The sequence below is a fragment of the Erithacus rubecula genome, assembly GCF_903797595.1.
Source record: "Erithacus rubecula genome assembly, chromosome: 4".
NCBI lineage: Eukaryota > Metazoa > Chordata > Aves > Passeriformes > Muscicapidae > Erithacus > Erithacus rubecula.
In genome coordinates this window covers 32,803,482-32,820,513 of record NC_136686.1, presented here as the reverse complement: position 1 = coordinate 32,820,513, position 17,032 = coordinate 32,803,482, and the positions used below count along the sequence as shown (strand labels likewise).

At 48.8% G+C, this 17,032-nt stretch overlaps 1 protein-coding gene across 1 annotated transcript; it reads left to right on the top strand.

Annotated features, from left to right (window-relative positions):
- The first annotated feature begins 5,903 nt into the window (after positions 1-5,903).
- On the top strand, positions 5,904-14,682 carry TAB1 (TGF-beta activated kinase 1 (MAP3K7) binding protein 1). Its single transcript, XM_079304688.1, has 11 exons — positions 5,904-5,975; positions 6,722-6,858; positions 7,047-7,200; positions 7,805-7,891; positions 8,410-8,548; positions 9,020-9,133; positions 11,584-11,695; positions 11,802-11,946; positions 12,322-12,544; positions 12,832-12,988; positions 13,998-14,682. The coding sequence occupies exons 1-11, from the start codon at positions 5,943-5,945 to the stop codon at positions 14,203-14,205; spliced, it is 1,509 nt and encodes a 502-aa protein (XP_079160814.1). The 5' UTR covers positions 5,904-5,942; the 3' UTR covers positions 14,206-14,682.
- The last annotated feature ends 2,350 nt before the right edge of the window (positions 14,683-17,032 follow it).

Here is a 17,032-nt window from a genome sequence, read left to right as displayed (position 1 = left end):
TGCTGTGCTCCTGCGTGGTCAAGCTGGCAAGTTGAATGACAATCTGTGGCTTGGATGGAGGAAAGAAACCTAAAGAACTGCCCTTATTGAGGTGTTTCAGTGGAAGCTAATGGTTACATGTTTTACTTGGCCTAAGTTTCAAATCACACACACCATCAAGTGTCTCTCACCTAATCAGTAGGAAAACTTGAGGAACCTGACATGCTGTGTTAGAAGTGGATTCTCAATGTGAAAAAGATGTGGCAATAGGAGGTGTGGATGGGAGACTTACCAGAATATAGGATACAAATCCATATGAAAATAAACACCTGTGTTTTCACACCCAGGGAAGCAGATCTGTTTAGTCCTTTGATGTGTCTTTATTCATCTATGTGTGACCATTGCTCAGGTGTCTGGTGTACTGCAGGTTTTCAAAACATAAACAAATCCTGGGAAATAAGCCCACAGTGGGTGTCAGTGATTGGTAGCCCACCACTAAAAAGAGTCTTGTTTCAACAGGCTTTGCAATAAAAATTAAATTCAAAATCCCATCCTGTGCTGATGCTTAGCTAAAGCTGCCTTCTCATCCCCTTTTACTGAGGCTGTGACCTGAGTACCTGAGTACCACATTTCCCAACCTTTGTGGGGTTTGAGGACATCAAACAGAGGCACATGATGGTGAACAGGCTCTAGCCAGTCCTCCAAACTGTCTCTTCTGGGGCCACTGCTGAGCACACACTGCAGCACATGCACACGAGATTTTATGCAAAAGTGTTGGTGGACCGACTCATCTGTTTCATGATTAATCTTTGTTTGGACAAAGACCCTTCCTACAGTTACAGCTTTTGGGGTGGATGTTTTGTGGAGATACCAAGCCCACAGAAAGGCAAATGTCTGTGTTGGCAACAGGTGGAGTTAAGAACTGGTGAGACAAGATGTTGCCAAAAGCAAGCATTTCAGATGAGTAGGACTCCAACATTACTAGTTTGTTTGTGTTTTCTAATCATTTGAAATCTCTTTAGTTTTGCTCTGGTATTTCACATGCTTATGAGTCATGTTTCAAAGCTTCTCCCTGCAGCCATGACATCTAGAAACAATTGTGTTATAAAGTTGTTTTCTTTTCATTTAAAGTTCACATAATCCCAGGACTCAAGGAGACGAAACTCTGTTTAGTGTATCAAGGAGTTCAATAAAATTATATGAAACAACCCATTTCCCTCCCTCAAAAATTCAGCTGGTCTAAAACTGTACAAACTGTTTTGCAGAGGTATTTGACTCTCTCCTGGGGGGATCAGCACACTCTCATCGTTCCCCCTTTCTCTGGCAACAGCTCCCCACATTGGCTCTCCAACTCTTAGAGGGTGCTGGGGGAAGGAATCTGTTGTTTCCAGCTTTCCTTCCTTAACACTTGTTCTTTTTATTGCCCCATCTTATTTCTCTGTCCTTCCAGCACGCCTGCAAAGAAGTGAGGAACATTAGGGCACCTGTGCCTGTGGGAAGCATCAGGCTGAAGTTGGAGGTGACCTCGGGGTGGAGCTGTGTGAGGCCTCTCAATGCCACCCCCACCTTCCTTTCTGTCTGCAGTAGGAGCAGAGCAAGTATGGCAAACTGGCCCTGCCTGAGAGACCCCTCCTTTCTTCCATCCTCCTGCAAGCTTTGCCAAAAATCATGGCTTTCCTTTCTAGCTCCAGCCTCTGTTAGCATCAAAACAGAAAAAAATCTCCCTAAACTTATCTCACACATGATCAATAGAGAGAAACTAAATAATGTCATGGCTTCTGCCAGGAATCTGGTAAATGCTTCCCAGTTTTTGAATACCTGCAAGAGCACTGTGCAGGGGCTGCCCTGAGCTCCCTGCTCCCCATGGCACATTGCTCAGTCACACTGTTCATCTTTCATCCAGCAGACGAGTAGCCACCATGCTGCTTCCTTTCCTGCAGAGAAAGCAGCCATAAAAACAGGAAAGCAGCAATACAGCTTGGCACCAGGAATGCTCTGTGTGTAATCCTAGCACTGGGGACAGAGAAAATGGGAGAATAATTGCAAAAAGAGAGAGAGGGAGGAATGAGAAATGTGGGAATTTAACATAAGAGGGGAAGCTGTATATCTGGTAGCCACTGAGGCATGTAATTCATTTACTCGTGCATGGATGGTGAAGTTCAGTGACCAATGTCCTGCATTCCTGGGGAGATCTTGGCTGCATAGGAATACAGCACAGCAATTTCTGAGAGGATTTGCGGAAAATAAGAAGCATAGAGGTTAAAAAACCTTGATCAATACAGCCAACAGAAACTTGGTGCACTGTTTCATCTTCCAAGTGCTGCATAAAGCTTTCAATGAGCAGACATTAATGGAGCAACTCACCGGTTTCTGTATCACTTCCCTTTGGAGGACTTCAAAATGCTGGACAAACATGCATTTAATGCTGCAAATGGCCTCGTTTGCTAAATCCTAACATGCACTTTTTTTCCAGGTCAAGTAGTTAATTGACTAACTCAAGGTTAGGGCAGAAGCTCAGTGGCAGAACTACAGGAGTATCCAGGCAGAATCTGGCACAAGTATTTTCACCAAGAAAAAAATGCTTTGCACCAGGTCTGCATTCCAGCGCAAACTGGCAGGAAAAGGATAAACCCAAATGACAAAGATTAGTGACTACAAGCCAAAGCCAGATATTTAAATTAGGAACAGGGCACATTTTTAACTGCAAGAGGTGACAAGCCATTGTACAAACAAAGAAAGTGGCAGATTTTCTATCTTGTATCTTTAGGAAAGTGGTTTTGCTCTCTCATTGCCTTCACATTCTGCTTTATCGCACTCTCACACAGACTCTGCTCTTGTTAGTCTCAAAAGGACTCACTTATGGATAGCAGGAGACAGAAAAGACTCTTGAATTCTCAGTCCTGCAATGCAATACGTGCTGACAGTCTCTGGGCACACCCAACGCCTTGCTGATTGCAGTGTCGCTCTGAGCAAGGACGGAGCCTGACTGCTCATCAAGGTGCACGACTGCAACCTTCAATGGCATTAAATAACCATAAGCTGCTGCTGCAATGCTGAAAAAGTGTCATCCTGTTCCAAAGCAAAGACACTTGCCTGTAGCTTTTTAATGACACGGACAGTGCTGTGCTATGCGTTTTTCTGCAGCACTGGGAATTCTTTTTTTGATACTGGCAAGAAAACAAATCTTTGTCAGTACTAAATCTGTCCATCCTACTTCTAATACAGACTTCAGACCTATTCCTATAATTATTTGTACCTAGTCACAGCTTTACCCACAGGAATACTCTGAATGACATAACTGAGACCAAACTTACACAGAAGCCTAAACCTGAGGAAACTTGTTTGTAGACCCTGCCTCTAAATTTATAATTTTCTTCTATCTTTGCATAATATAAGCTTTTAAAAAGGTAATTCTGCCTGTGTACCTAATTCTGGTTGAATCTCTGTATATTTGTGAGCCTTGCATGAAGGGGAAGGATCTGTAATCTTTGTATATTTCGAAGAAAGAAATTAAACAATCGACAAAGGATTTACAGGAAAGGAAGCTGGAGTCCTCTGGCAGAAACCCCTGCAGCAAAAGCCATCATTCCATAGAATGAGATTAATTAACTGACAATTATATCTGAAGTGCACCCGAATCAAATATATCTGCCACAAAGATGTCATTATAAGTGTATCAAGCCACTGCTGGAAGTCAAGACTATTTAACACTCCCATCCTCACCATGACTGCACTGCTGCCCATGACTGAAACTGCACATCTCTCATGCTGGAGCCCCTGCAGCCACAAAACACACAGGGAAGCACACAGGGCTCTTCCCGAAGCCCTTGCTGCCACAGCCTGACTGCTGGCCATCACTCACATTAAGATACGACATTCACACTCCTGGAGGGCTCTTCTGCTGATTTATAATATTGAAAAGTAGTGATATTGAATTTTGTGTCTTCCCTCCTCCCCCAGTTGAGCTGATTCAATGGAAACAGCCTATGCATGCCAAGAAAGGATCTTAAATAAGAGCAAAATCAGCGATCTCTGATTTTATCTGCATTACTCAGGCAGGCACACAAGTGATTTTACTGTTGTGCCTGGCTTGAGACTACCAAGAACTGCTCCAAAGTGCGGTGAGGATTGAGAACCCCTTGTCATCTGTCCTAGACACCTTCCTGCTGCTTCCCTGAGGACATGTCCAGCTACATGTCACAGCCTGCAAAGGAGAAAGGGAAAGTGCAGGACACAGGCTGCAAGCTAAGGCACGTGGATGCCATGGATGTGGTGCCTGTAGAGCTGGGTGCAGCTGAGAGCTGGTACCTGGGCTGTCTTCCCTAGAGGTTCCTTGGAACATGATGCACTACTAAGAAAAGCATTTCTTACAAAGCATTTCTTACAAAGCATTTCTTACAAAGCATTTCCTACAAACACCAGGGTGCCTCAGGGCTCTCTGGCACTCAGGGTGACCCCGTTTCACAGGGTCCAGGATTCACAGTACCAATTGCACCTCAATGAGTGTGTTCAGTCTTGGGCCCCTCACTTAAAAAGGACATTGAGATGCTGGAGCAGGTCCAGCAAAGGACAACAAGGCTGGTGAAAGATCTAGAAAACACATCTTGTGTGGAACAGCTGAGGGAGCTGGGTTTTTTAGTCCAAAGAGGAGGCTAAGGAGTGACCTCACTGCTCTCTACAGCCCGTGGAAAGAGGCTGCAGTGAGGTCGGGCCGGTCTCTTCTACTCTGCCTCCAGTGAGAGAACTAGAGGAAACGGCCTTAAGCTGAGACAGGGAGATTCAGATTAGCTATTTGATTTTTTTCTTTTCTCCCACTATTACGGTGGTCAGACATTGGAATAGGCTGCCCAGGGAGGTGATGGACTCGCCATCCCTGGTGGTGTTTAAGCATCACTGCATCTGGTGCTGGGTGATGTGACTAACAGTGGCCATGCTGAGTGGACTGGACAATCTCAAATGTGTCCCCCAGCCCTGATGATCCCAAGATTATATGATCCTCATGTGATAAATGAGAAACAAAACTCTCAATATTCAGCAAAATTTAGATTGCTTTATTTTATATGGACAGAGCAATGGAGCACTGGGTGGGGGGCAGAGGGGTCACAGCACACTCCATGCTCCACTGAACTTTGGTTTGCAGCTCCCTTTTATAGCATGGTTTCCTTGTAGTAATCAGTAATTGTTATTGTTTTGTTGTCATAATTCTGCAAGGTAGGCAGTGATGGTCAAAGAAACTTCCAAACTTCCGTGGGATGCTCTTCGGACAATTCATCTGGTCTTGGTAGATAAAAAACAGAAGAAGATAGTTAGCAGATAGTTTGCAATTGATTACACAAAGCCAGGAGATCTGATTCTGCAAAAAAAAACCCTTTCAGACTATGGAAAACCCCCTTTTTTTCCTTTTACAAAACGGTATACACAATATTCATAAGAGGGGGATTTAAACAGAGTGGGTTTAATCATATATTTCCCTTTATCTAGGACCATGTTCTTTTCTTATTTTAAGTATTCTGGTTTATACAAACTCCAAAACTTCTATGATTAACACGATTCATTTACCAATTATCATATAAGACACGGAGACGACAGCGCTCCGCCGAGCCCCGCAGGAAGGTGCCAGACAGACACCTTTCCCAGCGCTCCGGCTCGGCGGGCACCGCCTCGGGCGGGCGGGGCTCAGGGCCCGGGCCGTGCGGGCACCGCCTCGGGCGGGCGGGGCTCAGGGCCCGGGCAGTGCGGGCACCGCCTCGGGCGGGCGGGGCTCAGGGCCCGGGCCGTGCGGGCACCGCCTCGGGCGGGAGGGGCTGAGGGCTCGGGCCGTGCGGGCACCGCCTCGGGCGGGGCGGGGCTCAGGGCCCGGGCCGTGCGGGCACCGCCTCGGGCGGGGCGGGGCTCAGGGCCCGGGCCGTGCCGGCGCAGGGCGGGACGGAGGGACGGAGGGAGGCGGCCGCTCCCGCTCCAAGATGGCGGCGCAGAGGAGGAGTCTGCTGCAGAGTGTGAGTGGCATCTTCCCCCCCTCCGTGCACACGCACCCCCCAGGTGGGTGCGAGGCAGTCCCCGGCCTCCTCCTCGCCGCCCTCCGCGCTGCCGTGTGGGAAGGGGGAGGTTCCCCCGCCGTGGGGCGGTGGGTGCTGCTCTCCCGCCCGCTGTGCCGCCTCAGGGCAGGGGTCGCGGTCGGCGGGGCGCGGGCCGGGCTGCCCGGGCGCTCTGCAGCGCACGGCGGGCGGCAGGTGGCCGGGGGCCGTGCCGGTGCCGCGGGGTGCCCCGCTGTGTCAGGGGGCAGTTGGCTCTGCAGGCCGAGCGGGACATGGCGCCCCAGGGATGGCTCTCTAATTGCTGGCTGCAGCAGCAGGCCCCAGCCCCTTGTCCCGGTTGGGTAGTCCTGGGAGAATCCAGAGCTTTCCCTGCACTCCCGTGCCAGGGGTGCGTGAGGATCTGATTCACTGTCGGAACGGCTAAGCTAGTGCTGTGCTGTATGGAGTGCAAAACTTGCGTACAAATTTCTGGTTTCTTGTTAACAAGAGCTGAAGTGTAGTCAGAGCTCAGCTTCAGAGGAAAGGGATGTGGTAAGTGGTGTTGTTCTGCAGCAGGGAAATGCAGAGCTATTGGCTGTGCTACTAGTTAGCAAAGGCAGAAGGGTTGAGAAGAGGGTGAGGCTGGACTGGTGACCTGTACTGGACCATGATCTTCTCTTCACACTGCTTGAGGTTTACGTGATCTCGTTCCTCTTCCCGTCTGCCAGGAGCAGCAGCCCAGTTGGACAGATGACTTACCATCCTGCCATCTCTCTGGGGTGGGCTCGGCTCCAAACCGTTCCTACAGTGCAGATGGCAAGGGGACAGAGGGTCACCCCTTAGAAGACAACTGGTTAAAATTCAGGTGAGTTGCACCTGTGACACCGACTCCTGCTGGCACAAGGACAGGTAGAAGAGGTATTTAGTTTGTCACACAGGACGTGGAGGAAGAGGGTGAGGCCTGAGCATGCTAGAGGTATCTGCAGGAGCTTGCTGCTGATAACTGTTGTCTTACAGAGATCTGTGACCTCTTTGCTTCTGCCCTCTTGGCAGGAGTGAGAACAATTGCTACCTCTATGGTGTCTTCAATGGCTATGATGGCAACCGAGTCACCAACTTCGTGGGTCAGAGGCTCTCTGCAGAGCTGCTGCTGGGCCAGCTCCATGCGGATCACAGCGATGCTGACGTGCGTCGAGTTCTGCTGCAGGTAAAGGAGCTTTGAGTGGGAGCAGCTCCTGCTTCTTGCACTACCCACCTCCTCTTTGCCATCAGGGGAGCAGCATCTGCTTTCTGTGGGGGTTGGAAACATCTGGTGGTTGCAGTTGCACTCATCCTGAGCATCTGTAGTGCTTTGTTTCACTCCTGCCTCATCCCATCTGTCCCCTGGCTCCGTCAGCACAGTGCTGAGAGCTCTCCAGGAAGCTGCAGCCTGGACGTGTAGGAACAAGTCATCCTGTGAAGGAGATGACAGTGAGTGAAGGGGAGAAGTTAATGTGTGGGGAGATGGATTTGTGAGCGCGCTTTCTTGAGTGGCAGAATCAACACACAAGATCAGATAGGTCTCTGACATTGCTGTGAATGTAATTTTTATGGTGTTGTCTCCTGTTTTGAGTTGTTGCAAATTGTTTTTACAAGCTGTTAACTCATTGTGCTGAAACAATTGTGTTTCAATGTGCTGTAGTGGTCCTTGAAAGTCTGTATGTACAGTGAACATCCACTCTGATGAGTTGGTCTTAGAGAGGTGAGGTTGGGTAGCCCCAAAGTCTGTAGGCATTGATAAGAGCTTAGTTTATCTTTATGGACTTTTTTAGGCTTTTGATGTGGTGGAAAGAAGTTTCCTGGAGTCCATTGATGATGCCTTGGCAGAGAAGGCCAGTCTGCAATCTCAGCTGCCAGAGGTAATGTAACCTTAAGAGCAGAGCTTGCTGGAGGTCCCACCTTCCAGCTTGCTGGATGAGGTTTGGGCATATTAGTCTGTTTAATCCAAGGCAGGCTGTAAGTGAAAGTTACTTTTCCATACTTCTCTTCTGGAAGCTTTCATTTAGTGAAGCAAATGCCTTGGTCCATTTCCCGGAGTTGGTTATCTGAGTGAGGAACTGAGTGTACCACAGAGAAGAGTTCAGCCTGTACATGTGGCTCTTCCAGGATAAAGCCATGCAGATGAGAGGAAAGGCTTCAAATTTACATGGCATCTGGGCAAATATGAGCTCTGTTCTTCAAGTGTGCTGGAATATCCTCTCCAGAATCACATGAAAGCTGTGTCATTCACTGGGATTGAGCAGAAAATTTTGTGTCTTGTACAGGCTAAGGCTAAGACATGTCAAGATGAGTCCCCTCCCTACATAATTTTTATTCCAGCTGTGATTTCTGTGTTGTGGACTGTGTGTTTAAGCTTCTGTGTCATTTTGGCTTCCAGGGTGTCCCTCACCACCAGCTCCCTCCTCAGTACCAAAAGATTGTGGAGAGATTGAAGGTTGTAGAGCAGGAGATCTCTGGAGGAGCCATGGCTATTGTGGCTGTCGTTCTCAACAACAAGCTCTACATTGCCAATGTGGGTGAGTTGGTTTTTGTCAGTGGCTCGGTATCAGCATTCCTGAGGATGGCAGGGCTTCTAGGAAATAAAAGATAAGTAAAAGATAGTTTCTTTGGTCTGTGCCAAGCAGTGATATGTTTGCTACTTACACAAGCAGTTGAAATCAACCTGGCTCTTCATCCCTGCAGATATTGGTTGATGTGGTGCATATGGCCAAAGAACAGAGGGAAAATGGGTCGAGAGGACTAGTGCAGGTTCCCTGAGAAATAGAGAACTTGCTTGGGAGGTTGTGGCTCAGGTCTGGGTGGAGAGCTGCCTAGCAGGCCCACTATACTGCTAGCAAGGCTGCGTTTTGGAGATCATGAGGAGACAGTACATGAGCCTTTCTCTTCTTTCCTGTCTTTCTTCCCATCTCTGTTCCTTTCCCTTTGGATATGTTGTCCCTGTTAACGGCAGAGCTATCTGGTGCCTCATCTCGCTGCTCCCACTGCAGGTACCAATCGGGCACTGCTCTGCAAGTCCACAGTGGATGGGCTGCAGGTGACTCAGCTCAACGTGGACCACACAACAGAGAATGAGGATGAACTTTTTCGCTTCTCTCAGCTGGGTGAGCATTTGGGTTTCGTGTTCTTAGCTGAGAACATCGCATGACTGTTTATCTGGGGCACCAAGAATGACTCAAACCACAGGAACAATAAATAACCACAAAAAGAAGCTTACTATGTTTTCAGATGACAAGTTCAGTGCCTTTTTTTTGTGCCTTTCTAGCCATTCTGGGGCTACAGGGTGAGTAAGCTCATCTCACTGAGCCAGCAGAAAATGATGCTTTTGTTTCAAGTTTTGAGTGTTACTTTTGTGTCCAGCTGCCAGAGTGGCATTGATTTGCCCTCCAGCTGTTGCTGTAGTCGATAGGAAGGCAGGAATGGAAGCACAGAGCCAGAGGGTAGAAGTGGAGCAGACATTGTATGACGGCTCCTGTGGAGGCAAACTACAGTTATGCTGCTTTAAGTTCTGTGTGATGCCTCACCCTCAGGATGGTATATTTCAGTTTGCCTTTGTACAAGCTGCTGCTGAAAAAAAGCAGCTTCACTTCAGACAGAGCCAGGCCAAGCACTGGCATTTACTCCTCTCACATCAGTAACTGCTGAACTCCTAATGCTGACATTTTGCTTTAGGCAATTTCCCTTTTCCTTTACAGTGTTTGACATGTTTGCTTTCTTGGTCTAGAGCTAACCCACACCACTTGTGTGATTGCCAGTACCAAATTCTTCTTACTGAGATACTTGAGTTGTGTACTTTTATTTAGGTAGATCTAAGGTGGCATGCTTTATTAGATTCACCTGGCAGATATATTCTTATCAGTGAGGCTGTTGATGTGGTAATTTCTGCTACTGGGTCTTGTTTTATTCCATTTCTCTTTCATTCCCACTTTTACTCCTACGCCTGCACTAGGGATATGTGCTGTGAAACAGAACACTAAATACAAGAATCCAGGGAAAGAGACTTTTTGAGTGTGTTTTTACTACCAAAAATGCAGAATTTAGCTGCAGTCCATAGGAGAACAGGGATCTGTTAGATGTACCAACCTTAACTTAGCCCAGCACTGGTGCTCCTGCTTACAGTCCCAGCAGAAGGAAGATCCTGTGGAACAAAACAGTATGCACAAGCTGTTTTGGGGACCCAAGGGAAGTTAGTTTTGGGCTAGGTTGAAGCACAGAGATAAGAGATACTGGGAATAGGATTTTTCATGACAGTGCCTGTGCCACCCCTGTCTTGAGGGAAGGGTGGGAGAGGTCTTGTGCTTTTATGATTCTTCAGCTGGCACATCACAGCTCGTTCAGTGCCCTGGGAGAGTTGTTGTGATTTAGACACAACTTCTCTTGGTGTCCTGTGAGCCTCCCAGTGTTTGTGTCTATCAGTGGCATGTACCTCCCTGCCAGGAGCTGGCAAATGAGCCAGGCCATGTTGATGAGTCAGTTGTGGTCTGCAGCAGATGGAGGACTTGTGTCTTACTGCTGGGGTAGGTGTGGAGCCATCTGTGCAGCAAGGCTTGGTTCGACTCAAAGGGAGAATTTCAGCTGGACCCTTGCCTTCACCTTGTACTGAGGACAGCTATCCCTAGATAAAATCTCTATGTTTTCTGGCTGATGGCTCTAGGTATAATGAGGAAAGGGGGTTGCCAGAGCAGACCAGGTAAATGGATCATATGCTCCAAGTCCTGCCTTGAATAGTAGCAACCCTCAGATGGTCCCTGTTAGGACCTTCTTCCAGATGGGATTACTTCCTAGCCCCTGCCAGAGCTATATCACTGTAAGTTTATTTAAATAAATGCTTGTTTGATCATTGTTCTTATTTTAGGAGTATCCCACATCACTTTGAGCACTTGAGACAAGTTCTGCCTCTCACAGATAGTTCCCTTTTTTTCTCGGATTCACAGCATGGGTAAGGTTGGGAGGGGCCACTGTGGATCATTGGTCCAAGCTCCTGCTCAAGGAGGGTCATCCCTGAGCGCATTGTACAGGTTCTTGAATATCTCCAGCGAGGAAGACTCCACAGCCTTTCTCTGCAGTCTCATTTAGTATTTAGCATTAGTATTTAGTATTAGTGAAATTGCCGTGTGGAGCTTAGGAGCAGGGGTCAGTTACAGGTGGAAGAAAACACAGAATCCTTCACATGTTTTCCTCATTCCTGCCTTCTCCTCCCTTTACACTATACAGAGCTGACGGGCGCAGATGTTGCCCTGCCTTTTCGGCTGCCTGTGCAGCCAGGCCAGCAGTGCTGGTGGCTTTGGACCAGGATGTGGGCTTTGTCTCAGGGCCAGCTGTTGCATTCAGAGTATGCCTGTTGGGCTGTGTGTGTCTCCTTCCTTCTCTCTCACTAATTAAAAGGTGGCCCTCGGAACACAGCTATTCCTTTTCTCCCTGTTTAGCACCCAATGATTCTTCCGTGTCTCATTTTGTTGTACAGTTCTTTGCAACTGTGGATATTTCTTTTCTCAGAGTAAGTTCTGCAAGTTTCACAAAGTTAACGAAGCATTTTTGATTTTCAATCTGGCAGGCTTGGATGCAGGGAAAATAAAACAAGTGGGAACTATTCGTGGGCAGGAAAGCACTCGGCGCATTGGAGATTACAAAGTCAAATATGGCTATACTGATATTGAACTGCTCAGGTCAGAAAAACTCGACTGTGGGGTTTCAAGCCCTCCTTTTCTTCATGATCACTCAATTCTCACCTACTATGTCATCATTAAATGCTGCATTACTCTCTCTTTCCAGTGCTGCTAAATCTAAACCCATCATAGCAGAGCCTGAAATCCACGGCGGGCACTCGCTGGATGGGGTGACGGGCTTCCTGGTGCTCATGTCGGAAGGGCTCTACAAAGCTCTAGAGGCAGCTCATGGGCCTGGGCAGGCCAACCAGGTGAGGCTCCTCACAAGGGAGACATTCTTGTGGCTTTTGACTCACTGCAGCAGTGTCAGCTGTTCTCATATAGGCTATCCTTCTCATCTGTGCTGTCAGTGCTGGCCGGGCTGAATGCCTGTGCCACCCCATTCCAGTCTAATAATATGGGAGCTGCTTTGCCAAGCCAGTTCTTCTAGGCAGCTGCCTGTCTCTTAGGAGTAGCCCATTAAAGAGAGTGGGAGACTCAAGGCACAAAGGCACATTATCAGCAGGTAAGCATCACAGTCAGATGAGTTGCCATAAAAGCTCTTAGATCAGATGGCAGGAAAATGTTTCCTCCACAATCTCCTAGAAATCTTCTCTGGTGATTTTTTTTTTCTCTTCTCTGCTCAGGAAATTGCAGCCATGATAGCCACAGAGTTTGCCAAGCAGACGTCACTGGATGCTGTGGCACAAGCAGTGGTGGACCGCGTCAAGCGCATTCACTGTGACACCTTTGCCAGCGGTGGGGAGCGGTCCAAGTTCTGTCCCCGTCACGAAGACATGACACTGCTTGTGAGGAATTTTGGGTACCCTCTGGGTGAGATGAGCCAGCCCACGCTGACACCAACGCAAGGTGTGTTGGGGAGAGAATGAAACAAAATGGGGGGAGGAAGATAAGATCTCTTGATTGATCCGGCACTCACCTCACATTGGGAGAGGAGGTAGTTGGTGTAGAAGGAATTTTCTTATTAGACAAGATTATTGGCTTTTGAGATGTCAAACCTGTGACAATTTGATGGGATACAGTACAACATCAAGGGCACTTTGATACAAATTTTTGGGGTTTTTTGCTGCTGTGTTGCACCCCTGGTTGCTCATGTCTGAATTGCATTTTATAACTTCTGTTTTCTCCCTTCTCAGGAGGCCGTGTTTACCCAGTCTCTGTGCCATATTCCAGCTCCCAAAGCACAAGCAAGACAAGTGTCACGCTGTCTCTTGTCATGCCTTCTCAAGGCCAGATGGTCAATGGTGCCCACAGCAGCTCAACTCTGGATGAAGCCACCCCCACCCTCACTAAGTAAAGTCCTGCTCTCTTGCTACCCACTGTTTTCCCTGCACCTCACGCTGTATAAAGTGGCTGAAAAGCAGGGACTGCTGTCAGTTACCTGTCAGTCAGTCCCTTATCTGGAGTGTGCTCCCCCCACTACCATATTGACAGCCAGCATCATGTGTTAGCTGGAAGGCGATTGTGTGAGGAGTGGGAATGAGCAAAGCAACAGCTCTGAACAGCTCTGGCTATGTGCCTTGGGAGCAGCATCTGCTGCTGTTTGTGGAGGGCATTCTGGCAGTGAGCAGCCCCTCTCTTGGCATCTCATGTGCCTAGTGTGTTGGGTGTGTGCACAGAGGCAGTGTGGGTGCCCTTCATTTCAGCAAGGAAGAGGGATTATGCAGGTCACCTGTAAAGCTCTTGGAGAGGCTGCACTACTGAAGTTGATTTTTTTACAGGCACAGCCCGGGGGAAAATTGTGGATAAAGGTTGGAACTGGGTCCTCTTTGGATCTACTCTGCAGGGTCATACTAGTTAGTGGCTGTAGTTTAGGTTGAGCCCTTGGCCCAGCATGGTGTGTACACACTGCACAGTGAAGAAGCACTGTGGGTATTGTGCTCTGTAGCTCCAGAAACAATGAGGCTGACGCACTAGAGCTGCTTTGGCTGCAGCACAGGTCATGCAAGAACAGCTTTCCTTGCTGCCAGACTCTTCCCGTAAAGCTCATACTGTTCTGGGTATGGGGAGGCCAGCAGAGTGCATGCCTGGTTTTTTCTGCTTCCTTTCTGTTCCTTAGATGCCTGGTTGTACTTAAGGCCTTCCAGTTAATGTGAATCAGATACCTTTGATGTTTGTCGGTTCTGACAATCAGTTCTCAACACTGAGTGCTCTCGTAGAGCAAGTGACTGCAACTTTTTATCTGTCTGCTAAGATAGCTTGATCGGTGAAGAAACGGGTGCTTGTTCTGGTGCTTTTCTTGTCCACTGCATCAGGTGAAGTAGAATGAAGATGTTCATGTCCTCTCCTTTTCCCTCCTTAGCCAAAGCCCAACTGTGACGCTGCAGTCGACCAACACTCACACGCAGAGCAGCAGCTCCAGTTCAGATGGAGGTCTGTTCCGCTCCCGACCCACCCACTCTCTCCAGCCCGATGAGGATGGGCGTGTGGAGCCCTATGTGGATTTTGCAGAGTTTTACCGGCTTTGGAACATGGACCATGGCGAGCAGGGAGCACTGACTGTGTCCTAACTTGTATCTGCTGCCTGCAGACACCTTGTGCTCCTCTGTGTGAGCAAAGACTGAGCAAGAGTAGAGAGTGTCCCACCGAGGGCTGCGTTCTGCCCAGAGCTAACTCCTATCCAGGACATGCTGCACGCTGAGCAGGGGATCTTGTGCACTACACACGTGTTGCCTGTGCCATGCTCCCGATGCTGCCCAGCCCTGGGAAGCCCTGTGAGTAGGGGAAGGGGTCTTGAATGCAGCCCTCACTGCAGGTTTTTGCAAGTAAAGGTGCAGAGAGGGCTCCTTGTGGATCATGCAGGAGCCGGGCCCGTACGAAGGCCGCGTGTGTGCGCGTGTGTAGGTGTACACGTGTGTGCCTGCGTGTGTGTGTGTGTGTGCTGTCATAATGTTTCCACAACTCAGTTCAAAATGCTGTGATTCCAGTGTTCAACTCCATAGAAGATACCTCTATTTTGCAGAATAAATAACTTATAGCTACAGTCATTGGCACTCTTGTGGCTTGCTCTCTTCCTCGTAATGTCGTGTGTGGGTGTGACAGCTCCTCCTGGTGAAACCTTCTACTCCTCCTGAGCAGAGGCTGGCACCTTGCAGGAGGAAAGCTTCTGCTGAACAAGTGGCCTGAAGCCTTGCAGGTGACTTAAAAGCATAAGCTCTGTTTACTTGCTGAGCTTTCGCACTGAATTATGGCTTAGAATCAAACCATAAATACAGGTTATTGTTTTTTGCAGCTAAAATGCACATTGTTTCCCTTCATGTAGGCCATCTGGAAAGGTGTGGAGGGCAGATGGAGTTTGTAATGAAGTTTCTCTGCACAGCTAGAAGTCAGAGCTCTGCCGTGGTGCCTTGAAGATGCAGATGGGTACCCTCGTGTTGGAGCAGGGAGATGCACAGCGACGGAGGAGGGGTCCTGCTGGCTGCACACTTGTGTGAGCCCAGCCTGGCTTGCTGGCCAAGGCGCCAGGATCACGGCAATCCTCCTCTTCAGTTCAGATTTCTGACGGCAGGCGGCAAGCGAGGCTCTTCCCTCCCGGCTCCAGCCCGCCTCGCTTTTCCCCAGCAAACTCGGGAAGCCTCAGGGGTGACCTGCAGCACCCGGTACCTCTGGGGTGTTGTGATGAGGCACCAGGCAAAGCCAGGAGAGGGCTAGAGGGGATTAGAGGAGAAAGGGCAAGAGTAAGAACTGGCCAGGGCTCTTTCCTGGGTTTATATTTGCATTCAGGCTTGGCACCTTAGGAAGAAGGGAAATGAGAGTGGCTTAGGATGATGTAGCACGGGATGCTGTAGCCAAGTGTGTAGCCAAGCCCCGATGTGTGGTGTGTGGGTTTGAGGCACTTGTGGCATGCCAGCCTGGAAAGTAGGAGACGAGGATTTATCCCTTTGGATAAATTAAGTAGCACTGAGTGCCCAGAGGCAAGACCTGAGCTCACTGAGAAATACGTGGGCAGATCAGAGCGGTGAGAAGTGCCCGTTTCCTGGCAAGGCAGGGCAGGGATCCCTGTGTGCCCGTGGGTGGGTGGCTCTGTGCCTGTGCCCCTCCAGCTCCCGCTGGCACAGCTTTGCCCTGCGGGATCCCGTGTGCTGCCGGACTGCCTGCAGCAGCTCGCGTTTCCCTGCTCCCATGTAATTCCCAGGGAGGCTGGGTGTGCTGGATGTGCCAGCACAGGCTCCTCCTGTGCAGACCCTTCCAGCCCTGCCAGGGACCTGACATTCAGTGGCCTGGAGGCAAAAGCTGCAGGGTTGTAGGAGGTTTGGTGCCTTGTCCCCAGGGCTGAACACGGTAGGGGCTGGCAGTCCCTCAACCCTGTCCTCAGCCCTTGCCTCTGCCCTGCAAGGTGCAGAGAGCTCAGGTATCTGAGCCCAGCCTGGCCTTGCTGCCCAGGGCTGCTCCACAATGTCATTTGACCTGGGGGTCCTATCCTCCAGGGTGTTGTATGGCTATTTAACAGGGTAGTGTGATCCTGGTATGGACTAAAATGGAGTTGGAAAGGTTTTGTCTTATTCTATGTTCCCTAACCTGGCACAGATCTCAATAGCTGTATAAACAAGTTTTTCTTGCTTGTTCCCCCATCCCATTTATCTCTGGTATTTGTGAACTTATACTGAGAACTGTTCCAATGGGAAATATTCCAGCAAGTGGATACTCCAGATAAAAGTTTAAGAATTGCCAACACACTTATATAAAGCAGATCACACAAAACAAACAGATCCTTAGGCATCATTACCAGTTTAGGAAGTGCAAAAAAATAATGCGGGTAGGAGCGGGTGGATCACACTAAGCTGTGCTTGTACAGCCACTGGGAAAAAAGATGAGGAAAGTAGGTTTTCTGTGCATGCTCTGTAAGCCATGGCTTAGGAGTTCAGGTCAAAGGAACAGACTGAACATTGTGTACAGGGGCAGGAGGCTCATGAGCCAATATTGGTATTTAATATTGTCCTCAGGGAGTGAGGGGAAGATGCAGGTTGTAACAACAGTGGAAAAACCTCCTCTTCCCTGCCCCTTTAAAATGAAGGAGTGGATGGAAGAGGAGAGAACCAGAGCGATCTCTAGAAACAAGAGCAGGGGCCTTTTTGCATTGTAGTGAAATTCAAAACCACTAGAAATGTAAAGACCTAGGCAGAGAAAAACAGTGCAACTATGCTTCACAGGACTGCTGCAGAGACGCTGGCAAATTAAGACCTGAATATGAGGGATAAGTTTGTCTTAAAGGCAGCTAATACTATTTTTCAAGAGCCACCCCCCTGCAAGGCAAGGGTAGAAGTGAGAAGTTTTATCCCTAAAACAGGAGTAGTGGGAATGCTTTGCATGTTCCTGAGCTCTGGTCACTGGAGGTGC

What these genes read in the sequence shown, in the direction of transcription:
- TAB1 (XM_079304688.1), top strand. Translation starts at nt 5,943, where the DNA reads ATGGCGGCGCAGAGGAGGAGTCTGCTGCAGAGT. An exon ending in GACAACTGGTTAAAATTCAG is followed by an intron (nt 6,859 to 7,046) that starts GTGAGTTGCACC and finishes CCCTCTTGGCAG; the next exon opens with GAGTGAGAACAATTGCTACC. An exon ending in TGCGTCGAGTTCTGCTGCAG is followed by an intron (nt 7,201 to 7,804) that starts GTAAAGGAGCTT and finishes GGACTTTTTTAG; the next exon opens with GCTTTTGATGTGGTGGAAAG.